This window comes from Manacus vitellinus, unplaced genomic scaffold (assembly GCF_001715985.3).
Source record: "Manacus vitellinus isolate BGI_N305 unplaced genomic scaffold, ASM171598v3 scaffold_50_pilon, whole genome shotgun sequence".
Classification (NCBI taxonomy): Eukaryota; Metazoa; Chordata; class Aves; order Passeriformes; family Pipridae; genus Manacus; species Manacus vitellinus.
The window spans coordinates 4,709,920-4,736,918 of record NW_021940612.1 but is presented as its reverse complement, the minus strand read 5'-3'; the positions used below and the strand labels follow the sequence as shown (position 1 = coordinate 4,736,918).

Sequence of the window (26,999 nt, the reverse complement as noted above, 5' to 3'; positions counted from 1 at the left end):
GAGAAATGAAACACAGTATTGGGATTGAAGAAAGCAGAAATAAAGAATGAAATGTTTTACCCAGAAGCAGTGCAAAAATGAAAACATCTCTTTCAGTCATTTGGGCATATTTTCCTTGTACTGACTGCGAATTAAGGATCAAGTCTGTCTTGCTGTGGGCACTGTATAAGGATCCAGTAAGATACTCACTGCCAAAACTGCTTACAGACTTGGGGCATACAAAAAAACCCACACACTGTTTTGAAATTCTATATGTAAGTGAGTATCTGTTATGCCATTATATCAGCAAGTGGAAATATGATTACTAGTAATATATTAAATATTATAAATTTGTGGCTATTAGAGCAGCATGCGTTTTTCTGAGATAGGAGTAGTAATGATATTTTCTTAACCAATGAATTTGTGAATATTCAGAGAGTGTATTAATCATTAATCTCCTCCATCTTTTAGAGGAGATAAATGGTTAAATCCTTGTCCTCATCTGAATAACAACAAATTTCATGTGCCATTTGCCTTGACACTTTGATTAGACTTTGTAGACAGCAAGTTCAGAATACTCAACATAATGTATCAATTATTTCTCTTTTTACAGAGGGAAACCAAAGGTCAGTTTCTTATAGATCACATCTGCAACTATTACAGCTTGCTGGAAAAAGACTATTTTGGCATTCGATATGTTGACCCTGAGAAGCAGAGGGTATGTATATGATCTCTGACTACATTTGCTTTTAAGTAATGCTAAATTGATTTTTTTTCAATAAACATGTAAATTCTCATGCAAAGTTATGTATCTCTGAGGATATATACTCTGGTCATAATCTGTAGCTGTTCCTAAAGTGTCATTATTAATTTAATTTTCCCCTCAGTTCATCTATTTAGTTTCGGGTAAATTGATACGTTCTGATTTGTGTAGTTCTCCTGGGCACTTGAGCTAGAAATAATCTATAAGCATGAAACAGAATTAGCACAGAGTAGCTCTAGGCTCTGGCAGTGCAGTGGAATTTGGGATTTTTAGTTTTCTATAGAGTATGCTTCTTGGGATATGTAGGCAAAAATCCTATTAAGTTTAACAGCTAAAAGGAGAAATTCTGTTCCACTCATTACAGGTTGTATGGACTTAAAATCTGTAATGCACAAAACAGACATGATTTGTCAAGTTGTGCGGATTCATCAGTTTGGTTCTCCCTGTGACCATCTTTGCATTTGTGCAATAAAATTTATAGGCCTGTACTCTAGGCGTTTGTGTGGGCAGTGATTAGTCGTCTTTCCTAGGTGTAAGGTGGTCCTGTCATGCAGGTGGTGTTTTATAGGGGATTTGCTACTGCTATCCCCTGCTTAGCTTCAGATATTTTTACTGTTTGAGAGTAGGAAAGAATGGTCAACTCAGGAAGCAGAAGTCTTCAGACAGTGAAATTCAGAACTCCTTTACTGTGTCATCCTGCTGGTCTCAAGATTAAGACTTAGATATGATTTTAAATATCTTGGGGACATATACTGGCATTTAATATCTGGAAACAATCACCAGTTTGAAACTGCTATAAGAGGAAAAAACCATTTTGCTGTATATCTCTTGGTACACCCTAATTAGTTTTATCAAAAATCATCAGAATTTGGGAATCACCATCAGCTCAACCTTATAGAATTGCAACAGCTTTGTGAAGCTGCAGCAAATCATTTCCATTGCAACCCCCTTTTAAAATGAAAATAACTAGCCGTTATTCTGACCAGTGTTCTTAATTCTGCACACACATAGCAATTACAAAGGTGTTCACTTGGTTGGAATTGATGGGAAAATTAGGTGGAGTGCTAGATTAGACTATAATTAGGTAGAACTTAATGAATACTTCTGTTGGGCCTTTCTCTGACATCACTCAAAAATAGCTACAGAAAAGTTATTTTACTTAACAGCAATCAAAGGGGTTGTTTTATTACAAAAAAAACTTTGATTTTTTTTTTTTAGTCAGAATACTTTAAAAAAGTTATGCTTCAGAAAAAGACTCTAAGAACTCAACCCCATTGTGATTCTTATTATAGCCTACCTTACGTGGTTCCCATATTTCAAATTCTCTGCAGTGTCTTATCCACCTCGACTATGCAGTTGTTTGTTTATATCTTATAGTATATCTAATTTGATGTTAAGTTTATGGAAGATTATAGCTTTTAAGGAAGCTAAAATTTTCTCTTGGTTGGCAGCAAAAGACAATTTTGAGAAACAAATTATGTTCTTACTTAAAAAATCTCAAGTCTTCATTCCCCTTTATATCGAACAACTGAGAATACTGTAGCCATCCTGAGTAGTAGGATGGCTTGTATCAACCAACTTATCAAACTTACATTTTCCATACATGCATTTTTAAATGTTCTCATGCTTTTAAGCAAATGGATAACTTCTCTTGGATATTATTTCTTTATTTTAAATTATCTTGTGAATTAGGACAGGCTTCATAAGGGATATTTCTTTATACAGACTCAAAAACTCTGATGATGAGTTGAAAGAAACGTATTTTTCTCTTATGTTACAATTCATCAAAATAAGCTATTTTTATGTGCACTATCTTCTATTGTCCCTTTGTCCTGTTTTGTTTGGTTTTTTCCTTTTTTTTTTTTTTTTAAGATTGCACGTCTTAATATTTAAACGTAAAATGCTTTTCCTCAGAGTGGATATTTCCTCTGCCACAGACTCCATCCTAAGGACTAAAACTTTAACCAAATGCTATAATAAAGTAATTTTGTTTTTATGTCATCTGGCTCTTCTGAATCTCTGATCCTGTAGAGGTTCACTTACATGAATCTTGCTTCTGCATACAGATGCATAAATACCTCTTACTCAGATGCAGAAGAATTTTGAAACTTCTGCAGCAGAAGACTGTTCCGATCTTTTTTTTGATCTTAAAGTAACATACTAACCAACGATCTCTTAGTAGTATAACAAGCATGAGACTTTATGAATAATTAGGAACTTAGGCATTGTAGCTAGATAAAAGTTCAGCAGTAAATGCCTCATGCCATGGTTTAGGAACAGCACTCCCCAGTTTAGTGTTCCCACTGAAAAGAAAGTGATAATTCATCCTGTACCAGTTAACAATGTGTATGACATTGTACTTCAGTGCCCCATAGACAAATAAAGAGATGCGGGATAATGTATAAAATGCATAGTGACTGGTCTGGTTTTAGTTCATGATGTGACTATGATAAATAATGATAAATTTATTTACCTTTTCTTAGGATTAAATTTCAGGAAAGTATTAATGTTGTTACACCCTAATGAGACCTCAGCTATTCTGATCTAGATATCTGCATTTAAGAAAGGTCAATTTAACTGAGGAGGGAAAGAGGAAAGAAGGAGAAGCAGTATATACAGAGAGAATATAAAGAGAATGGAGAAGTTATTTATGACAGGATGTTAAGAAGGACATAACGTGCTGGAAAACAAAGGCTAAGAAGATATGGTTATACATGCATCAGATTGTAAAGTAGAAAAAAAAAGAAAATTTATGCAAGGGAGGTGCTTTCTTAAACTGGTGAGAGCTGCACTGTCTGGAACAACATAATAGAGGTAGTGGGGCAAAGTTTTTACACTAGATTTGTAAATAATTTTCAGAAAATTCTCTATAATTTTATGGAAGGAGTTTATATTAAATGCCGACAAAGATAGAGACTAGGCACCATCTTCTGAAGGTTCTTCCAAAATGCATGTAATAGGAACTGCAACCAAAAAGCATAACTGTTTTTTAGGAGACTTAATATTGATTCTGATGTAGGTAGCGTACAACTCATTGTTGTACGTGCTTTGCCCAGTTTCTTGGAAGTGCTGAAAGCCTCTGCTGTAGTTTATATTCAACAGCAAACAGTCTCTGTTTTTTTACAGAAAGGGCTATATCAATGATTCCAAATGAAACTGCCGAAATCATGCATTTAACTTTGGCTTTCAGTGAATTATTCTTGATTGGCTCTTTGAATAGTTAAGCTATATGACATAATAGTATATTATTATATAGTGTACACACACATACATACATATATATTAAATATTATGCAGATTTACTCCTGTTGGCATTTAGTCTATTAGTGATACTTGCTCCCTTTTATTCATATGTAAATTTTTTTGTGCAGAGCTTTCAGAGTTGCTCCAAAAGCTAATTTACAGTCCTTTTGTTTTGTAATTTATTGAGGGAGCCCAAGCAGGCAAAAATACCTGCTTTATTTCACCATAGATGTCTTCTTTCAGAGTATGCTACCAAAATGTAGCATTTTGACTTAGGAGTGTTGAAATGTTTGTCTGAGTTTGAGAATTTAAAAAATTGACTGTTTCAATATTTCAGATGCTTCAAATGAAATATTTCAAAATTTCTGTTTAGAACATTCAGATGTAAAAAAAAGGTAGATAATTGAGCTAATTGTCTTATATTGGAACAAAATTTTGAAATGTGGGAAAACACGTTGTTTTTATAGGTTATTTTTCAAGTAAGTTATAATGTATACACTCCTTTTTCCCCTCAGTCCCACTTTTATAACAATCCTTTCCTATTACATAAGTAAATGTGTGTGTATCTTTTGGGCGTACTTAAACTTTTAAAAATTTTCTATAGTTTTCCATTTTCTATTCCAGAACAGAAAAGAAATCCTGGGAGACACAAAAGAAGGAGGCATGGGAGACACAAAAGAAGGCATAGCTTTTTTTGTATCTTTGGGTATACGGGAGAGTAATAATGACAATGACATCAAATTATCTAGCAGTTAAAGACTCTAGGTTCTACATCATATCTGCTGTTTTATCTTTTTGCATCACATTTGGATGTTCCTTTAGGGAGACTGTGCCTTAGGATATATTCAGAAATGTCAAGACTATCCTAGTAGTATGTAGTAAATTGCAGTATGCCATTTTATATGTAATGATATTCCACTGGGAACAGAGGAGTTCCTAATGTTCATATATTAACTGTTGATTTTTTCACGTGGATTTCTGAGAAAACTAAGTATTTGGGATCACATTGCCTTTCTCCCTGACTCTCAGCTGTAGTAACTTTTTAAGCCAGTTTTGGTCAGATTTGACTAGGGAAGTGATCATCCCCCTGTATGCGGCATTGATGAGGCCATACTTCTAGTGCTGTGTTCAGTTTTGGGTCCCTCACTTTAAAAAGGACATTGGGGTGCTGGAGTGTGTTCAGCAAAGTGCAACAAGGCTCATGAAAGGTCTTAAAAACATGTCTTGTGAGGAACAGGTGAGGGAGCTGGGTTCGTTTAGTCTCAAGAAGAGGAGGCTCAGGGGGACCTCATCGCTTTCTACAACTACCTGGAAGGACATTGCAGTGAGGCAGGGGCCGGTCTCTTCTGCTGTGTCTGCAGTGAGAGGACAAGAGGAAATGGATTTAACTGAGACAGGGAAGATTTAGATTAGATATTAGGAAAAATTTGTTCACTCTTAAGGTGGTCAGGTCTTGGAATAGATTGTCCGGGGAGGTGGTGGAGTCACCAGCCCTGGAGGTGTTCAAGAGGCATCTGGATCTGGCCCTGGGTGCTGTGGTTTAGTGGTGTAGGGTTTACAGAGGCAGGGCTGGGTGGACAACTGGACTGGATGGTCTTAAAGGTCTCTTCTAACCTTAATGATTCTGTGATTCCATATAGTTCTCAAATGTTAGGTTCCTGTGTGGTTACAAGAAGGTAAACTGCAAGATGGTGGTTAGAACCCTATTATTATTCTGACTGTGGGAAATGCTGTAGGGCAAAGCCACTCCAGGAAATCTAGAAGTAGTTGAAACAGAGACACAGTAAGAACACAGAAATCATCATTTGGAGCTTGCACTTTTTAGTAGTTTCAAACAGGAAACACAGATGGAGGAGCTGTTACTGATTCTCCTACTCAAGGAACTACTTACTGGTATATTTTAATGTATTAGATATTATATTGGGGCCAATTACCACACTCTTACCCTCGAGGAAATGCAGCATGGTTTATTCTGTGCCAGATACCCTGGGTTGACTGAACATCCTTTTTTTGGTTTTTTTTGAACTGGTATGAGATGAGAATAAAATGATACAATGCATCTGTTCAGCATCTGTCACTAGAGCTGACACTTTGTTGAAGGAGGTCATTGGTATTGAGGGCACTGGAAGATTGAACTGAAGGAAGATATTAGTGTGGTGAAATATATTCTTTAAGTCTCTTCAGGAGGACACCTGAGCAGTGATTTAAAGTTGGAAATATGTATTTCCTTTTTTTTTACCCTCGGTGGGTTGGTCTGAACACATGCTTATGATTATGTTTTTGAGTGTGAAAGTATGAGTTGGTAGTTAGGCAGAAATACCTTGAAAGTACCCATAGGATAGCTTGGAAGTGTTATGAAAAGGCTTTGTAGGACCCTGAAGCAACTGTGAAGTCTAAACTGTCACTGTAGAAAGGTTTGAGACCTTAAGCATTAAGATGCTTTGTCATGTGGATGTGCTGCAGGGCTGTCTGGGAGCAGCACAGCAATGCAGTGGTTTTCTGCCTGGCATTATGCAAACAAAGCTTCTGAATCAGTGAAACTGCTCTGTGAATACATTCTCTCTGTGCAGTTGATCTTGAATGGAGGCTCTGAGTACACCGGGATTTTCTGACTTCCCCAGAGCACAGAGCCTGGCTTGGTGCATTGCTAGAAAGATGACACTGTGCAGTATGAATTTGTCGATATGTCTGCCAGTTTCCCTCTAAAGAACTGTCGGAGATACAATTCTCGTTTTGCTCTCAGTCTTAAATGTGGTAAAAACCGCTGGGCAATTCTAAACAGAGAGAGCTTTTTTGTCAGATTGCATGTTTATTTCACTAGTAAGGCTGATGGGGAGACCCGTTTGGATTCTAGAGTACATCACTTCCAATTTACCTAGGCAGAATATTTGTTTAATCTGATAACCTAAGTTGAGAATGGTGAAGGTTGGGAGAAAGACACACCAGATAATTTGCAAGCTCAGCTTAATGAAGTTATGTCTTTGTGTAATGAATCATAAGGCTCCATACAGCTACGTGAAAAGATCTGTCTGGAAGCTCTCTATTTTCTTTGAAGGGGTAGAGCAGAAGTATTATAGACTGAACACTAGAGTGACTGAGCCACAGATAAATAAAAATTTTAGTCCTTCTCCATGCATATGAATCTTTCCTCCAGGACAGAGTTATCAAAGAAGTTACATGTGTTTGCATAAAGTCTTGCTGTGACAGTGCTTGATGTTCAGGTCATGCTGGTTCAAAAAAATATAGTAGAACTAGAAAAGGAACCAAGAAGGCCATGAGAATTATGTCAAGTAGGAAAGGATTTAATACATTAAGAGGTGGATTAGACTCGAATGATACAGCTAGGAAAAGAGGTGAGTGAGAGAGAAGGAGTGAGAGCAAGAGAATGAGCAAAAGTGAATGAGAAAGATATGACGTAAAGTGCCTTGGAGGAAGTGATCAGGGAAAGAATGCCCTGTAATTCTTACAACAGAACTGAAGCAAAAATAAACTATAAAGCAATTGGTATTGAGAAACAGTTTTAAAATACCATACCCAGTCATAAAATTCATGGTAGCTGTCAAAAATATGAAAAAAGTATTAAAAGTATTAAAATAGGAGTTTAGACAAATTGGTGAAAGTCTACAATGACTTACAAAAAAATTGTAATAGAGGCTGGTGTAAAAGGCCCAGTGAGCACTATGGGAATTATTGCTCTTGTTCTTTTCCCAAATGTTTGCTTCAGTCCATTTTCAGGGACAAAGTGTTGAATTAAATGGTAGCTTGCTTTTACCAGAGGAGTTGCATTCAGGTACTAAACAAGAATTGGACTGAAATGAATATTAGTACAAAGTGAATATATATATTTATATACACTTAATTTAGCAGAAATGCTACTAACTGAAATATTTTGTGTGAAGATTAATAAACTTGTAAAATAAACCATTCTGCAAGCTATTTTGATAAAAACAAAGATTTTTTTTCCCCATCAATTTGTGAACTGTTGTCTCTGAGCATGCGGTGGCTCATACATACATCAATATATGCAGAATTTATGGCCACATGTTCAGCTGATGTAGAAATTATGGATAAGTTGAGCTCTCCAACATATAGTATTGGTGTTCCTCTGAATATTTTAGTGTGGAAGGATTAACAGAGTGATAATTTGGAAATTTGTTTAATATATTCCAGTTCATAATCATACAAATTATTCTGTTCTAGTATATTCTACTATTTCTGAATCAGATTAATTTTTGTGATAGTGATGTACCTTGTTTGCTCCTGCTTAGCATACCACTAAACAGAGTCAGTGTCCTGATTTTGGGAGCAGTACAGAGGAGCAGCTCTGTTGCTACATCAGAACAACATTGATATTCTTGGTATAAAGGTTCTTAAAACCATGAAAAAATGGTATCAGGCTCAGCGCATGAAGAAGGAGACATGCGGTGTGCCCTGGGTCATTTGGCGTCTGTTGTGCCTGTATAGAGTGGGCATCCAATTAATTTCCCTCTCAGAGTTTCCATCATCTTTGGATACTGTTACTTTATTTTGTTTGTTCATTTGTTTTTGGTTTTTTTCCCAGGCTGTAACCTGGTCCTTTAGCCTCACTACCTTGAGGCTAAAGAAAATTTACTTTAATTATGCTCTCCATTAAAAGAAGAGGTTAAGTATTAATTTTCAAGATTAATATAGGGTTGAAGTTTAAATAAAATTAATTTTATTTGGCTAAGTATTACTTGTCAAGGGAGATTTAAATATTCACAATATTTGGCCACTTTTGATTACCCCTTCATAACTGCTTCTCAGGGGACTAAATCAAAAAACCTCTTGGCTTGGAGGAGGGGAGACTTTGAGGATGGTGAGACACTGACCTCAGAGAAGTTGTGCGTACCCTATCCCTGGAAATGTTCAAGGCCAGGTTGGATGGAGGTCTAAACCACTTGGTCTAGTGAAAGGTATCCCTGGCCATGGCATGGGGGTTGGAGATAGATGATGTTTAAGGTCCCTTCCAACTCAGGCCATTCTATGATTCTATGGCTGCGTCCTCTTTCCTCACCATTTCTAATTCTTAAGCCCTTTACCCTGTGCTCTATTGAGACCATGCTCAGTCCTCTCAGAGCTTCTCAGTGAATGGCTTTGTTTGAAACAAATTGTTGGCTGCAGTCCCTTTACTAAAAGCACATCAGTGTTTGTGGAGTTAAATTGACTTTCCAGAATGGTGCTTTTACCCTTGCATGGTGTCCTTGCTCACCATGAGCATTTGCTATGAAAGCTGATACCACATCAGCTGCTCAGCATTTGTGGGTAAGCAAGAACACACCTGGCCTCGCTAATGACCACTCAGTGCCACTTAAAGGCTGATCAGAGGTGAAGGCTCTATTTACAAAGCAAAGATAGCATCAGTCTGAAACGCAGCATGCAATCACAACGAAATCTTAGTCAGAAGGCAATTCTCAGCATATTTTATGATTCCAGCACCAAAAGTGATACCCAGAATAGTTATCTTACTCACCACTGGCACTTGAAGCACCAAGACTCATTAGGTATCTCATGACTGACCTTGAAGATCTCTGGGTATCTTTCTCTTTGCCTTCTGCTTCTGTGAGGACATCTGTCTTGATCACTGAGATACCCAGTGGCCACCCAAACCTCTTTTGGCAAAAAGATTAGAAATTAGTGCTGAACATGAATGTTTGGTAATATGCGTTAGCTGGATTAGGATTCAAACTGTTCTTCCCCATTGGGCAACAACCATATTGCTAACATGCTCTCAGTGAAACAAGAGGATCAGCCCCTGCAGAAATTATTTCTGATAATTGTTAAGTACTATCACATATAAAGCCAACCTGGTTTGAGATTGTAAGCCATCATCCAATTAAAGCAGCCTTTATGGACTACAGTGTCAAATACATGAGGCAAAAAATGAAACTGTATAAAAGTTTTGGAGGTTTTTTTCTCTCCCTAGTTTGCACATTTTACTGCTAGTAGAGGAATGAAAGATTCTTGTATCTAGCTCCAATTTTACGTCTGACTAGTTTTGTTTGTTTTATTTGTCTTATGAAGCGTTAGTCTTACAATAAAGAGTGGAAAACACCTATGAACTGTTCTCACAAGGTGGAGCGGCATACAGTTTTAATGACATTTCTTTGCTGTTGAACATGTAAAATGCTTCTAAAATTTGTCCTGACAAGCGAACTCAAAATGTTTTATTTTCCTTTCATCAGATATTTTTTTTTTTTACTTTTTCAGGAAAATTGTTAAAAAAATATTGCTACATAAAAAAAGCATTTTGGAAAACCAGACACTTTTCAAGTTAAAGTTTCTGCAGAAACCCTTTGATTGATTTATGGGAACCTTAATCTGGTCCTAGCTATAACAGCTAATTAATCTTGGAATAAATATAGCCTGGACACTCTATAGCAGAGATAAGGCACATGTATTAATTATTAATAGTCAATGCTGTAAGGCTGGAAGATAAGTAAGTATTCAGGGGAAAATCTTTCCTAAAACTCGAACTGAAATATTCAAACAAATATAGGTGTGGCTATTTTCAGAAGCATTAGCTATGACTAGACGTTTATCTTCCTGTGACAGTCAGCGAGCATTAAGCACCTAATTGCTGTGTCTTTGAAAATCTCCACAAATTATAAAGTAACTGATCAGTTTTCTGGAAGATTCAGCTAAATTGTGTGCACATTTGCAATCTTTCACCAACAGAAGGTCACCACAGAAATCTGAGCTTCTTAAAAGTGCCTGTCAGTACCGTGACCTCCACAAGCAAGTACACTGCTTAATTGTTCAGTGTTTTTCAAATCAGTTTTTAACCCATGAAACTCAGGTCTTAGTGAAACGTTTGCTTTTAGACATGTTAGGTAAATCTGCGTTCCTGGGGATTTGGTGCACTGAATAGGGAATTTCATCCATGTCTCCGCTCTTTCATTTTTCATATCGTGAATTATGAGGGTTTCATATTTGCAAATTGACTTTTTTTACTTCTGACTTTTTAGAATAGGTAACTGACTTTTTCAAACAGCTCTAAATGCTGATCTGGTCTCTGCTTATATTTCAGATTAGTCTTTCAAAAAATATAATAAAATGGTGCTGTGCTTCTGCTATATGAAAATAGTGAATACCTCTAAACTCTCAGTTTCCCGGGAGCAGTACATCATGACTCAGTGTCTAATTGATTCTTTGCTGTCTGAATCTTCAACTAGGACTGCCATGAGCCTGGTTGAGGTGGAGTGTGTGCGTGAAGAGGTTAAGGAAAAAAAATTTTCATGTCTGTGTGTCTTGACTGTTTTTTTATCTGTTAATTCATTCTGGATTATGTATCTATAAAGCAGTGTGGAGTGTATAGGATTTCTTAAATGAGATTGCCTTTACCTTTTTATGATCAACACTCACCACCTATTATTCAGAATGAAATATATCAATAATGTATATGTAAAATCTAAGAAAGGAATGAAATGACCTAGATATTTCTAGTAGGTCAGTGAAACAGTCATTGCTGCCTCAATTCTGTTTCTCTCATCTTTTCTCCAAAAAAGAGAGATACTGGGAAAAGGAAATAGGTAAAGAAATGGCATAGGGTGGGTTTTTTGTTGTGGTTGTTGTTTGGAGTTTGGGGTTGTTGGTTTTTTTGTGGTGTTTGTCTTCTAAATACTGGGGTTCCATATCAGTCTCTCAGTGATAAGTGAGCTTCAAACAGAAGTATGTTTCAGTGCTTATCTCCAGTACTTCCGTAAACTTTATGCAAGAGTTTCTACACTGCAGAGATTTGAAAATGTTCTTTTCAAGGTATTTGTGTTATTGGAAGTTCTGTTTCAGAAAACTAATTTATAGTCATCCTGACTTTGACTGAACTCTTGAGATATCATAATTTAAAATATAATAATTTTCCAGCAGCTCCTACAGCTCCTCCAAATATATCCCCTTGGCCTTTCTTCGTAGAAGAATTACTATAAGTTATGAGGAAAAATGGTAGCTGATGTAGGATATTTTAAGTATTACTTATGTTTTAATAAATGGTAGGTTTTCTTTTTGCAGTAAACCATAGGCTTTTAGAGCTAGAATGAAAGGGTTAAAAATGAAACCCCTTAGTGCAAGGCCTTCCCGTGTTGATTATGCTTATTAAAGCTGAATACTACGCCTTTTGACCAGCTGCGTCTGCAGCACAGATCTCATTTTAGAGTGGAGATTTTTTGCTTACAGGAAAAATCCTCATACAAAAGCTATTGGCTGTGGTCAGAAGGGGCACTTGAATATCAGCATGTTCTTTTGTCTATCAAAACATCCTCCTGAATGGTTCAGCTACTGTTAGCAAGGGATGCGCTAAAGCTCTTAGATAGAATGTGAGCCTAGATTTTCATTACTGAAGAATCTGAGTTTATTTTCCAGGAGAATAAAAAAACCCACACCAAACCCAACCAAACAAAAAAACCGCTTTCCCTGCCATCACTCTTTTACTGGAAAGTTATGCACCTACTGGTAAGCATCCATATCTCTCTGTTGAGCACTGGCTGTCCATATTGTGAACATTTCCTGGAAAAATGCACTCTTTTTCCCTTCAGATTTTTAATTATTGCTAGAAGAGAACAATTACTTCTGCCCTGAGGGTTTTGACTGAGAATAAAGTACTTATACATGCCTCAGTTATAAGAACTGTAGAAGACAGCATTAATGAACAGATCCTGTTAAAGTTTCTGAGTAGTCTATTCTGCTGTCCAATACGATCGTTCTTCTAGAAAAAAATTACTTAAAGTGTAAGATTGACATGTCTGCTCCAAGCTTAGCACTAGAGCCTGTCACCTTCAAATGCATCTTTGAAATATTTTTCTTATTTCTACATCAGCTACATCCATCTTATAGGCAGTGGTGACATCAAGTGTGCTTATACAATGCAATTCTTGTATAGAGGTGCTTTTCCCATTTATGTATGTCTCAGTGAAACAAAAATCCTATTTCTCATTTTTTGGTAACAAACAAGGATATTTTTGTCTACTGCCATCCATATTAACCTCTGCTCTCTGCTTTGCCTTTCCAGCACTGGCTTGAGCCTAACAAGTCCATCTTCAAGCAAATGAAATGTAAGTGTTTAGAGCTCAGGTTTTAAAAATTATTTTGAAATGTCCAAAGGTTTTATTTTGCTTCCATGCAGTAATTTAGACTCTGTTTCATTTGTTTCTTGGTGCAAATAGGCCCTTCATGTCCTATCCACAGTCCTAAAAACTCCATGCTATCTTCATTTCACCATCTCACAGTGTGCTGTGCTGCGTATCAAAAACTTTTCCTTACCGCTCAAGGCTAGAGCCGGAGGCCAGCAGGCATTGTGTGGAGTGGGAGATCTAGTGGGAAAACCTGTATGTTCAGGCTTTCGTTTTCAGTCAGACACAATCAGCCACTGGGAGATGGCAATAAAAAATGGAGCGTAGCAATTTGCTTCTGGGTCTTTTCCAGTTTTCCCTCTTCCTGCTGCCCCTTGCTTCCTGACAATGCAGAGAAAGGGTTTGAGGTAATTTTTATAGTCCAGCAAACTCAAGTACTGTGAGCTAAGTGGTTAGCTCCTGCCACATGTAGGGGGAAAATAAGGATCATTATTTTAAAAAGTGTCCTCAAAATAGGAATTCGTTATTTTAATTATCCTTTTTAAAGGTTACAGTCTAGTTTATCATTTCCATTAAATAGGACAACTGTGAAGACCTCTTCAGGAAACAGAACTACTTTGGTACTCAAAAGTTTATATCCAGCAGTAGAAGACAGTTTATTTGTCAATTCTGGAGACCTGACTTAGTTCCTTGGAAGTTTTGTCTTAGCTCTTATCTAACTATCTACTTAGTTTATTAAATGAAGGAGAATTTATTCACATATGCTTTGTATACAGTTGTTTTCTGCTTTAAGCATATACGCAAGGTGCCTTTTGTGTAGGAGATAATGTATTTACTTTAAAATGTGACAAGGCTTAAGATATTTTCCAATACGCAAAACCAGTTAATGCTGGATGTTGACTGGGATACTTAAAAGAACTCTTCCATTAATGCAGCAGTATTGCAACATGTGCATACATGTGTATATACACATACACATGTATGCCTGGCATATTCAGTGTGAACTGGTGTTTAGCTAGCTGGAGTGTTATCCAGTAAAAATTAAGTTCAAGAATGGCAAACAAAAAGTAGGTCATGCTCCTCAACAATGCTAGCGAAGGAAAAAAAAGAGGAACTGTACTAAATAGAAATTATCTTAATATCTTTCTTCCTTTCAGTGTGTATCAGAAGTAGAACAGTTTCTGAATATATCATCTAAACTGCATTTGTATCACTGCTTCCACCCAAGAAAGCATAAGAGCTCATTCTTCTTGTTGCATTTTGCATAGTAACATATTCAGGAGCTCTGCCAACAGATGCACTGAGAGTGTTTTGATTTATTCAAGACAACTCTACCTGCATATAGATGTTGCCTAGATGTGAGAGATGTCAGTCCAATAATTCCATAGATGTAGTGATGTGATGGTCTAATCAGAGGACATGTATGGCTTTTGTGATAGAATCCTAATCAGAACTCTAAAAACTGAAAAATGAACGCATAGCAAAAAAAGCTAAATAAAATGCAGCTAGCATGAGGTTATTTATTGTTATGAAAAGGTCTTAAGAAAGCAGAGGAGGAGAATGAGATGCTAACAGAGGAGTTCTGTTATCAGCCTTAGATTTAGGACACGATATTAACTATGTGATTGGCAACTTCAGTTTAATAATATTGTAACTTAACTTTGTGTTTTGTCACAGATGAAGGACCTCAGTTGCTACAATAACCACTTAAGGAACAAAATAAAGATATATATATATATATATGTATATTTCATATACATGTGTAGAATCCATGTAGATTATGCATAAGTGTATCTTTTGGTCCCACAGGATGTTTTGGTAACCATTTGGAATCAGGAACCTTTTGATTAATTTTTCTAAAAATAGGCTATATTAATGTAGAACACAAAACAATTTCTAAAGGCACAAGGTTAAATTGTATTTTATCTAAAAATATTCCGTTTACTATGAAAAGGTTTAGACTCAGAAGAAGAAATTACTGATATTCATTTGCAGAGCATCCCAGTCGCAGGTGACACAAGTGACAATTAGCAGCAGATGGAAAGTGTAAAAACTTGAAGCAATGAAGTGACTAGTTAATAATTTTCATAGCCAGTCTTTGCGAATGAAGATTTGGGAAAGGTCATTACCCTTCGAGCCTGCGCAGTGGATTTTTTAGGTGAGACCCAGTGTGTGCTGAACTGAGCCCACCCTTTAATCCTGAGGTTCATCTGCCGGGGCCGAGCGAGCTCGGACAGTGGCAGCGAGGTCCTCAGGGCGTAGGTTTGTTTAGAGTGACCTTCTCTTAGATGGATGGCCTTACAGGGCTGACGAGCTCCATCTGCCTGGAGGGGTTCCCTGACCGGGAATCAAACCTGGGCTGCAGCGGTGAGAGCGCCGCATCCTAACCACTAGGCCGCCAGAGGTCCTCCTAGTTAATAAGTAGAACATACATTATGTACATGCGACTTCTGGGAGAAATGGTAGCAGAAAGCTACTCATAGTGACTATATTAAATGGATATTTCATTTTCTTTCTTTGCCAGTAAGGAATTCAGGAAACAGTGAAATTATCTATTTTGTAAGAATAGACTTTTATTTCCTCTGATTCAATAGTAGGATGTACTAATACTAATGATTCAAAAAGTTTTAAATTAGGTTGAATGTTTAGATTCACATAGGATTATGAAGTACTTGCATTATGAAGTACTTGCAAAATTCTTTACAGAGAGAGTAATCAGGCATTGGAATGGGCTGCCCAGAGAGGTGGTGGATTCACCATCCCTGGAGATTTTTAAACGCAGATTGGACGTGGCACTGAGTGCCATGATCTAGCAAATGGACTGGATTTGGACCAAGGGTTGGACTCGATGATCTTGGAGGTCTTTTCCAACCCAATCGATTCTATGATTCTATGATTCTATATGCAGAAAAAAATTTGAAAATGCTCTGTGCTTGAGCTCAGCTACATTTGTGCTGCACAGTAGCAAGGTTTTCAGTGTATTTTTTCATTCAGCTCACTATTGACAAATATTCGGAGCAGAAAGGGATTGATTGGTAGTAGTGTTCTAATGCAGATTTTAGTAGGTACTAGATTTCATGGACCTCGATACTACATGAATCATTCAGGCACAATCCCTCTATATAGTTAGGTTGTACAGAAATTATAATTTGGCAACTATACATTTCTGTCAGTGAGATGGAATGTTGTATGTCTGAAGCTCTAAAGTTTCCACAGCTTCTTGTGTGATGTACTACCATTTTAATTTCTTTAGCTTTGACAAAAATTGCTTTAAGTTCATATTAAGTAACACTGGGAGATGATAGGAGGACTCTTCCAAAATGTTTTATATTTTGCCTTATCACATATAAAACCATACTTAAATGTGTTCTGGCGCAACACAAAGAATGAAGGCATGATATGTTTTTTGTCTCCTCATCTACCTCTGCATTTTCCATTGTCACTGTAATGTTTGTGTCATAACCTGATGTGTAAAGTCTAGGTCTGTACCTCAGCCATTTTGTACCACTAATTTTACCTGAGAGGGGAAAATTTAGCTTCTGAGAAATGTCCTGAACCACTGCCAATCTTGTTTGTACTGGTTGAAGCCACTTGTTGACCTATAATCAGTAGCTGTGAGCACTGTGCTTCCAATAGTGTGTCAGAAAACTTTCCTGAAAAATGCTTAAGGTAGCTGCATTTTTGTGATTCTGGATTGTCTTGGTTTGAGCCGCCACCCCCTCCCCCCCAGAGGGGCTGGAAGTGGTTGGTCCCAGGTGAGTTTCTGATGAGGAGCCAGTTGGAGCTGTGTTCCACCTCTGTGAAATTAGGATATTACAACAGCTGTAAGGAAGTTGTTGGCAGAGAGAGAGAGAGAATGGAAGCTATGAGGTGAGAGGGCCCCTTGCAGGGGGCCAGGCCCTCTTTTCCCCCCTGGCTGGGCTGCAGGGAGCCCGGGAGAGTATTATAACTGGACCAGATGCCTGTGGCCGAAGGCTAGGGGGCTTTTCCCCTCCCCACTGCCCAGAAGAGGCGGTGGTGTGGACTTGAGAGTCCAGCCAGGGGATTGGAGCTAGCCCCCGGCAGGCAGGCACGGCATTTGGAGCCGAGCCAGAGATGGGCCGAGGGGTGGTCCAGAGCTGGAGAAGCAGCTCTGATCGTGCAGAGCTGGAAGAATTCCAGGCAGAGGAGGGAGACCGAAGCAATCTCGCTGCTACCCTCTTCCCCCCATAATGGTGGGGGAGAGGTAGCGACCTTGAGCTGAGACTGAGCAATGAGAGACAGCTGAGGGGCTTGGAGGAGGCCCTACATGAGGTTTGGGCGGGGGCAGCCAAAAACCAAAGGAGGAATGCAGGGGGAGGAATGCCTCCCTGTGACATGTGGAAGCCGAGCTGATGCAGCAGCTGAGACAGAGAAAAACCAAACTAAGCAGGCCTTTTCTGGGTAAGGACTTTTGGTGAAAACTATTTGGGGTATAAAGACTGAGCAAGACCCAGAAACCCTGCAATATGGAAAGAGTGAACATCTTACTCTCTGGGAGGAACCTTCACGAACCAGGGAGAAAGGACTCAAAGCTGACTCCCTGGACCTCGTGATGGAGACCTGGTGAAGTAAATGTTCCTTTGCAGTCTAGGAGGAGACCTCAGCAGAAGCTGAGGAGCTGATGGGGGTGCAAAAGACCCCTTCCCTGATACCCGAATGAGAGAGAGACTTTAACTATTGTCCTGGAGGGTTTTTCTTCTGAACTGATGTGTGAGGACCCCCAGGGGTGGTGGAGATTGTATTAATACTGTATATTTATTTGCTTTTTAGTTTCTATAATATTTATTGTGTTAGTAATAAATTTTAATATAGTTCCCCCATGCTGAGTTGTGCCTGTCTGAAAACTTCTCTTCTGTGTTGAGGCAAATTGTAAGGGGAGCTTGGAGATTGGATTTTTGGGGTCAAACCTCCACATAGATAAAGAGATTTTCACATAAATTTTTCTGTTCTTTTGCATGTTTTTGTATATACTGTTGTTCTCTCTCAGATGCTGACAGTAAATCTCTGTATTTGGCCATCTTACATTTTTTAATACTTATTTTCTGTCTAGGAATGTTACGGTGTAAAACCTGAGTCACATTAGCACTAATGTTTAAGTAAAGAACAGAGTTTTACCATGCACTTTCCTTCTTGCTGTTTTTTGATTAATTTCAAAGGTTATTCTGTATAGTAAGTATACAGCTATCCTATAACCTGCTTTGTGCTATATATCTAGCTATGAGTTTTGTTGTTGATGACAGTGGAACAGGATAATTTCTGTTGGTCTGATGTGCAGGAGTTCAAAATTTCCATGGTTTTTTTGCTGCCTTGCATAACTGAAAGAGGGTAGGTTTAGAGAATATATTAGGAAGAAATTCTTTATTGTGAGAGTGGTGAGGTACTGGAATAGGTTGCTCAGAGAGATGGTGGGTGCCCTATCCCTGGAGGTGGTCAAGGCCAGGTTGGAACCTAGCGTAGTGGAAGTCGTTCCTGTCCATGGCAGGAGGGTTGGAACTAGATGATCTTTAAGGTCTCTTCCAACCCAAACCATTCTATGATTCTGTGATCCTAGTGAGTAATGCGAAAAGGATGTTCTCCTGTGTCAGGTCATTGGAATTTTTCAAGATGATTTATTTAATCTCTAATGCTGTCCTAAAATGTGAAAGCAGGTGGAATGAATGGGCATCTCACTACAAATCTAAAATAGGGTTTAATTAAATCTGAGATTCATAAATACAGGCAAAATGAGAACAGGAAGTTTTGTGTTATTCTTCATACACTAATCTGAATGCTGTGTATTCTGTACCTGTGATCCTTATGAAGATTTAATAACACATTTTAAAGCATTATTATAAATAAATTCACCTTACCTTATGTTGACCTGTAAATAATTAAATGCAATGTGAGAGACCCCATAATTTGAGATTTATGATAGATCAGGTATCTCTTATGCATAAAAACATGAGTAATATTCAGTCTGCTTTAAACATGCTCAGCAAGTGGTATGGATAAACATTTGCTGAGGGAAGAGGTACATGGAAAAAACGGCATATGTCTTAGGGTTCCTCAGAGATCCTTCTGCAACATTAGTGAAAATGTAGACTGTTTGGCTGTAATTTTTGCTTGCTTGTTTTTTAAATTTCATTGACCTTTAGTAGGATACTATAGTTCAGAGAATATGTAACATCAAGGAGAAATGCAGGAAGTTTTCTGCAATGTTGCAGTCTCACAGATCTAAAACACAGCCCCATACTAGCCACTCTGAAAAAAATTAACTTTGCCCCAGCCAAAACCAGCACACATAAATATTTTTTCTTGTTTCAGATTCTTTCTATGAAAAGAGTTGTGATATGAATATGTAGTTTTTCTTGTGGGCTTTGCTTAAAAGTGAGTGCAAGTGAGACTCAGTCTCTTACTTACTGGTGTCTGTGCCAAGGGAGGCAGCTCTCATATCTCTCTTTGTTCTGGTCAGGATGTCACAGGTTTGGGTTTAATTTAGGGAGTTCCTTACTGTTTCATGTACATTGAATACTTCGTATTAGTTAAATGCAACTGAAATAAACTTTAAAAATGTACAATCAGTTGCCTGGAAATCTTCTACACTGTGTGTGTAGTTCCTTCATAAGTGTCTAGATCATGACTGGTTTCAGCATTTGATTTCATTGAAATGATTTTATTTATTCTTTTGCCTTCACCTCTTATGTGCTGTTAGCACATAAACTGGCAAATTAATAGCTCTATTGCTATCAGCATTATTCTCCACGCTAAAGTCCTTTGAAATTATTGTAATTGTGAATCTGTTTTAGTGAGAAAGGAAACTGATGGTAGGAAATTCTGACAAAGCCTTGGGCATTTCACTATGCCAGCTGCTCCTTATCTGACAGATAAAGGACCCCTCTGAAAGAAAAGGCTTATAAGAAATAGCTATTATAAAACTGACTTATATGCACACTAGTTTTGTGTTGATGAAATGTGCTTCTGTTAATTGAGTTCTCTTTTGGGAAAGTTTGTTGTTACTGTTTCCACTTTAATGTATAAGTGGTAGAAAGTAATTTTCAAGGAATTGAGAAATTGTCTCGCTTGACAATCTCATCTCTTGAGCTGATAAAATTCAATGCCTATCTTGGTTTCCACTCTGAGAACAAAGTAAATGAGAGAACATAAGGTTCTTGTGTGTGTTTCTCCAGTGTGGTAAAATCTGTAAGACAAAGGTTTGCTAAATATTTACATAAATGTGTCTTTGGAAGAACATTAAGCTTATGATCCATTTTAAAATTAAGATGGAAAGGACAAGTGTATAGCTTTGAGGGTTCCCTCCTTCCCCATTCATGTGTTCATTGTGGCTGGTTTTCTAACTGGGAAAAAGGAACAGAGGATCCTGGTTCCTTCTGTAATTGCGGGGCACCTTCTTATTTCCAGAGATGAATTGGATGGAGGCGATCATATGCTTTTTAACTCTTTGAATTCCAGACTTGGTTTGTTCCATTCTTGCAGATTCTCAGAGAGGACCTCTGCTTAGTGGGCTGCAGCAGCCTTGTATTGTATTGCTTGCTGCACTTCTGAGGAGAAATGTTGTTAGAGAAGTGTGATTCTAGGAAAAGATGTGGAAAATAGGCTTTAAACTGCCTTTGCAAATCTGCATATTCTGTGCATTGGTGTCTATACAGTCTCTATACTGTTCTTCTACTACAAGTAAAACATTTCTTACTCTAACCTTTCCTATGAAGGTGGGCTATCTCTATAGGGCAGTGTATGCCATCCTTTCCTCCCTGTGATACTCTTTGTGTATGGGGCAGCTGTTATTTTTATACAGTTGTTGCATACTGCCAGAGTGTGGCTTTTCTAATATAACTAATTATTTCCTTTCTTTCTTTCTTTTTGCCATAGCCAAATTTTCAATTGTTTCCTTGACATCCAAAAATTTGGGTAAAATTCAGTACGTTTTAGGATCTTGCTGTAGGCTCATATTTGCTAGGGCCCTGCAGAACCATGCATTAGCTGTTCAATCAAGCAGAAATAATTTCAAACACAAACTAATTCTTAATCTGCCAGGACATTTAGGAGTCCCTTTTTTGCTGAGGAAGAACTCTTGTTTATTTAGTTCAGATCATCTCTTCTATAATATTTTGTAAGTGGAAGGGTATTCCTAAAATGCAGGTTTTTCTCCCTTGCTTTGTTTTAAGAAGGTTATTGAGAAGAGATAGAACCATTTAGGATTACTTCAGTTATCTTTTGCTTTCTCCAGGCAACATGACTCCTTAGTGATCTTCTGGGTGGCTGCTTTCCTTTCTGGGACTTTGAATTCAGTTTACCTTGTAGTTTGCTATTACAGGGCAGGGAAGGCATAACTGTACTCTCTTTTTCAGTCTATTTCCAGTCACTGCAAGACAACTCTGCAGTTGCAAAACCCAGAGAAAGCAGTCCGAGCATTTCTAGCCTTCAGAGGCCTTGTCCAGATTTAATTAGTGTGAAAGTTCAAACCATTTCTAAAGAGCAATTAAGGGTTGTTTTTCTATCTTCATTTCCTCTTAATTTATATTTGTTATTGTTTCCTTGCTTTCTTTTTTTTCCTGTATTTTTCATCTTTTTATCTACATCCCTTCTGACATTCCTTCTTGTGTCTTAAATGAGTAGTTATTTAAACAAGGAAAAAATGTGAAATCAGCAATTTTGGTTGAGGCTGACATACTTAGATAAAGTACAATATGAAGTCTTGAAAGATGAAAATATTCCTTCTTCCTCAAAAAACAGTTGAGCCTTCCAAAAGATACCAACCATAACAACAGATGTAATGCATTTTTATTTTCTGTTGCTGTTGGATATCACATGAAACTGTATGATACACAGAGATGTGTTTCTGGAACACTGCAGCATACATGTAAATACTGCAGTCAGAGTAGCTTGAAGAATATCTTGATTATGAACTCATTTGCACATGCAGTTTGTACAAGCCAGTGCACTAGTAAACTAAAGGAGATGGTATATTAAAGTGTTCTGGTAGCTTAGTGATTATTGTTATAGTTTACAATAAATAAAAATGATTCTCTCTTTGACCTGCTGTTGTCCTCCATTTTCTCTGTAGTTTTGTTTGTCCTTTTCTTCTGCCTTCCCTTCTTTTTGTCCTGTAAAAGCACCATCTCTTCAAGGTTTTGGAAAGTTAAAATTGAGTAGAGTACATTGTGTACATTGAGTATATGTTAAGACTAAAGACTTTTAAAACTAGATGGGATATTATAGGCCTTCACTTAGCTGTGAATTAAAGTGGCTGAGGGGCCCCTTCCCCTTCCATTTCCCTTTACCATTTTCTTGCGAAAGTATGATACTTGGGGCCTGGTACTGATACCATTGCTCAGGATTAAGTACTGTAACTTTATTAAATACTGGAAACAGAAATAGTTCTATTGTCTTTAGCTTCATTAACTAAATGGTTTCTTCAATCTTTTTAGTATTATCATTGCTTACTGTTTATCATTTGCCAAAAGAACCCATCCCAAAATAGAGCATATATAATATTTACTGCTTTTGTTTGAATCTCTGCCTCAGCTAACCATTACACTGGCTACTTTTTAAGACTCTTGGAAGTCACTCCTTCAGAGTGGCTGAGGCAGTGTTTGATTGCTACTGTTCTCATTCCTTTTCTTTATAATGTTTCAGCTCATCCACCATATACCATGTGCTTTAGAGTGAAGTTTTACCCACATGAACCATTGAAGATTAAAGAAGAGCTCACCAGGTATTTTTTGTTTGTTTGTGCATTTAATGTACATTGTTAACCAGTTCAAAATATGGTGTTGCTCTGGGCATTTTTCAAGAAATGTATGTGGGGGGAAAACGTAGGAAGGTAACAGCTCTTTTGATCTGTGCACCAGCTATGCAGGACTGTATGCATGCTTTACCACGTTGTTAGCAGGCCACAGGGTGGGCCTCCTGGTGGTCTAGTGGTTAGGATGCAGCGCTCTCATGGCTGCAGCCCAGGTTTGATTCCCGGTCAGGGAACCCCTCCGGGCAGATGGAGCTCGTCAGCCCTGTAAGGCCATCCATCTAAGAGAAGGTCACTCTAAACAAACCTACGTCCTGAGGACCTCGCTGCCACTGTCCAAGCTCGCTCGGCCCCGGCAGATGAACCTCAGGATTAAAGGGTGGGCTCCGTTCAGCGCACACTGTGTCTCACCTAAAAAATCCACTGCGCAGGCTCGAAGGGTAATGACCTTTCCCAAATCTTTGTTCGTGAAGACTGGCCATGATGATGAGCAGGCCACAAACCTGCCTGCTGCAGAAGAATGGAGTGCTCTCAGCACTTGTTGCTTTGAGTTCTTCATTGATGTTTTCCCCAAGCACTGAAAATTCTTATGCCAAGTCACTCCATAAATATGGGTGATTCGATTGTCACTGCTCTCTTACTGAAGTTTTGGGAACAGCTTGCATTCTGTGGAATAGTAAGATAATAGTTTGTATAGAACAGCTGGAACATGCCATTCATATTATAGCTGTTTATCTTGGATGAAATACTGAAACTGTTCAGCTGAGTGATCATGTTGTAAACCAGGAAGTCAGTGGATTTTCATTATTTGTTACTGTTTGTCCTTGGATGAACGTTTTACTTTTTATGAGTCAGACTAGAAACTTTTATTGACCTTTCTCATTCAAGAGCTTTAATAATTGATTTTTTTTAAAACTACTTGGATACCCTCCTAGGAGAAGTTTTATTGAAATGCAAAGCACCTAGAATTGGCTCACTGAAGTGTATTGTGCTGTCAGTATGTTTTAGTCTTTGCTGGAACATTTCAAATGAATTTTTTTAAGTCAAATTGCTATATGAAAAATGGGTTACAATCTTTTGTTAAAACTAATATGATTAAAACCTTGAAAAGGAGAAATAATTTGACACATCATTAGTATGACACATCATGGATATGACACATTTTTGTATCTGATTTGCTTGATAGTTTCCCAGTCTTGCTATTTGGGAAGCTTTGTTTTGTCTCTGCTCATGTCTCTTACACAAAATACAGGAAATGCTCCTGAAATGAGCAAGTGAAACATAGTCATGTAACTCACCTCTGAGAATTTCCTTCATCACATAAAGCAGAGGGTCAGATTCAAGGTGATGCTCTCAATTGGCTGGAGTTAATTTTTTTTCTTGAATTGCAATGATTGATGAAATTCAAGAAGGCAAAAGTTCATTAGCATTTGACTGGACAGTCATGAAACCTTGATAGCTAGTTTGCTTTTTGATAGATTTTTGTTTTGCCTTTTTTTTAGCTCTGCTTTGTTCACTTTACAATCACATTTGTTGTGATGTGTGTTTAAGATGATTTGAAAATATATTAATATTGTCACCCTTTTGACTTAAAAGCCATATATACTTCACAGCTGTATATACAGTCAGCTGAGTCAGAGTAATAGTGCTTTGCATTTCTGTTAGTGTCTGTGCCTTTGCATGTCAGAGCTGCTCTCTTGTTTCTTCAACTGGGTAGAAATCTGATGGGCGTCTGTAGTCCCCATTTAAATAAAGAAATTAGGATACAGTAACACATTCTGTCACATTGCCATACCATTCTTTGGTTCAGAATATTAACTAACTCTGTGGTTAATCCCTTGTGTGGATTATGGTCCATGCAGTCTTTGTAAAAACTTTATAGGAATGCATAAGTGAAGCACCTTAGAAACATCAGAGAGACTTACAGGTGTTAAAAAGCAATGGTTTTCCTACTCTTCCTTTGAAATATCTGATGTAAAAAAATATCTATTCAGTACACGAAGCTCTGTGTGTATGGGGGAAATGATTTGATTTCTGTGAAACTAGATTTGACTTCTGTGAAACTAGTATAACATGGATAGAGCTACTACTTAGGATTTAGACATGACTTGCAGGAAGAAAATTGAGCAGTTGTCACCTCAGATTACTGATGCTTTATTTCTGTTCTACCTTTAGTAGGTTGTGCTGGACTGTAATCCTTGAGTTCCTCTGTGGTTTAACAGGTGGAACTATTTTCGGAAAGTGAAAATGGAGAATGAACTAGCTGAAGTTATCCCTCTGTCTATGATATTATAGAAAAAAACCCTGTAGGATTCTTAAATTGTGTGTACACTGCAAGTTCAGAGGCCAGACATGCCTTTGGCAATGGAGGGTGCCACATGCTTTCCTGTCACTGCATTTCATTTCACCGCTAAGGACGCCTGTGAATCTTTGCCAGTCATGTTGTACCCTTCCAGCTGTTTACTTTCATTTTCCCTTGTTTTAATTACCAACTGCTTCCAAAGCTATGCTTTTGAAATAAAATCAGTGCCTACCTCTGGATGTTAAGGCACTATGAGATATTATGGCTAAAGAAGAAATTCTGAGGGCAAAATTTCTGCCTCTCACTATGGAAGGAGGTTCTGTATGGTCATTGGTCTCTGTTTTCCCTAGAGTCAACTGGTGTTAGGATAGCAATTCAGGATATAACTTCAGTGGCTGTGGGTATTGTTGTCTTGATCTCTATTGTTTCTCTAGTAACAGACTGCCTAAACCCCAACTTTTCAACAAAATTCAAATTGTAGTTGTTCTTCTCAGCTGATCTTAACTGGTGTCAACATCGATTTAGATCTGTCCTTATTTTTGGAAATACTGTTTCCACAGTGGGGCACTGAGGCTGCACATGTTAGAAACATGTTTGAGAAAAAGACACATTTTTTCTTTTTAATAGTTAAACTAATTAGGCAATTTTTCCAATGCCTTTTAAAATTTTTTAATGAGAAAATGGCAAGGATTGAACTTATTTTTCTCAAATGATTTTGCCTCTGAATGTGCACCAGAGTCTCAGCAGATTGCAACACAAACAGTGAATATGGATTTTTGAACGGTTTGTACAGTCTTTTAAATAGAGAGATGTGTTCAGCTTTAGTGATACTCCTCTGTGCCTCTATGTGGCCATCTCTGAGAGTTTGACTTCTCTTTCATGTATAGCATGTGGCAGATATCAGGTTTTCCTGAGTGATGCATCTGTGGCTTTCTAGATTTGATTGTCTAGCACTTACAGGTAATGTGAAGTCAGAACAAAGTACTTCAGTTTCAGAAAACAGCATTCAACTGTCTTCACTGAACATATCTGGTTAGAATAATAAGCACCAATTTTTAATTAAGAAATAGCAACATGACACCAGGTCTTTAGATCTCCCTTGTTCCCTGCCACACTACCTGTAAAACGTAATTTCAGTTTCTTTTTTTGTTAAATCAGCATCTGCACAGCGGCCTGCTTCCTGACTGACAGGATTGGGGTAAAGGCCTTGAATATATACATTTTCGGTATTACTATTAATATCCTTTTCTCATAATTATATGTTTTCAAATCTTTTTTTGTTAATTCCCACTGTTTTTTCCAGAAAGCATGATAGCTTGATGGTGAGAGGAGGTCTTCTCTTGTTATGTGCATGGAACTGTGTGCAGAAAAGTAGGATATTCTAGAGTTCCCTATGATTGTCAAGATTATACTGCTGGCATGGTATGCAAAGATACAAAATTGCAATGAAGGAAGTTTTAACTGCAGAAGTCATTCAATCTACAGCATATATAGCTGTATCTATAACATCCTGCTAGACTCTCTAGAAAGAAGAGATATTTTTGTTCTGTGTTTCTCTTCACTATTCTTGATCAAAAGTCAGAGCCCTGCTGGGAAAGCCTGAGATGCTGTGTGTGAACAGAATGTGGATAGTCAAGGGAGTGTGAACAGATAGATCCAAAGACCAGTCATACTTGGGCACAGATTTTTACTATGTTAGTTATTTTCAGTGTTCTTGTTTAGGTAATAAATAAGTCAGTACTTGCTATTTCTTATGTAATAAAGCATCCCAAGGCCTCATGTTTCCTTATTTCCAAATCCCTACATTATACTCTCTATACATAATTAAAACAAGAGGATATAAAGTCATTTGAAGTCCCCAAGGAATGA

At 37.7% G+C, this 26,999-nt stretch overlaps 1 protein-coding gene across 2 annotated transcripts in view; it reads left to right on the top strand.

The window, feature by feature from the left end:
• Positions 1-592: 592 nt before the first annotated feature.
• FRMD3 (FERM domain containing 3) overlaps positions 593-26,999 on the top strand; it is a 74,768-nt gene continuing 48,361 nt past the window's right edge. Inside the window, exons 1-3 of one of the 2 annotated variants that reach the window (XM_029962899.1) lie at positions 593-697; positions 13,008-13,050; positions 22,723-22,801. In XM_029962899.1, coding sequence (XP_029818759.1) covers positions 13,044-13,050; positions 22,723-22,801 — 86 coding nt within the window. In that variant the 5' untranslated portion in view covers positions 593-697; positions 13,008-13,043. Of the gene's footprint in view, positions 698-13,007; positions 13,051-17,583; positions 17,653-22,722; positions 22,802-26,999 lie in introns of those variants that run through there. The other variant, XM_018080964.2, reaches the window with a different exon arrangement.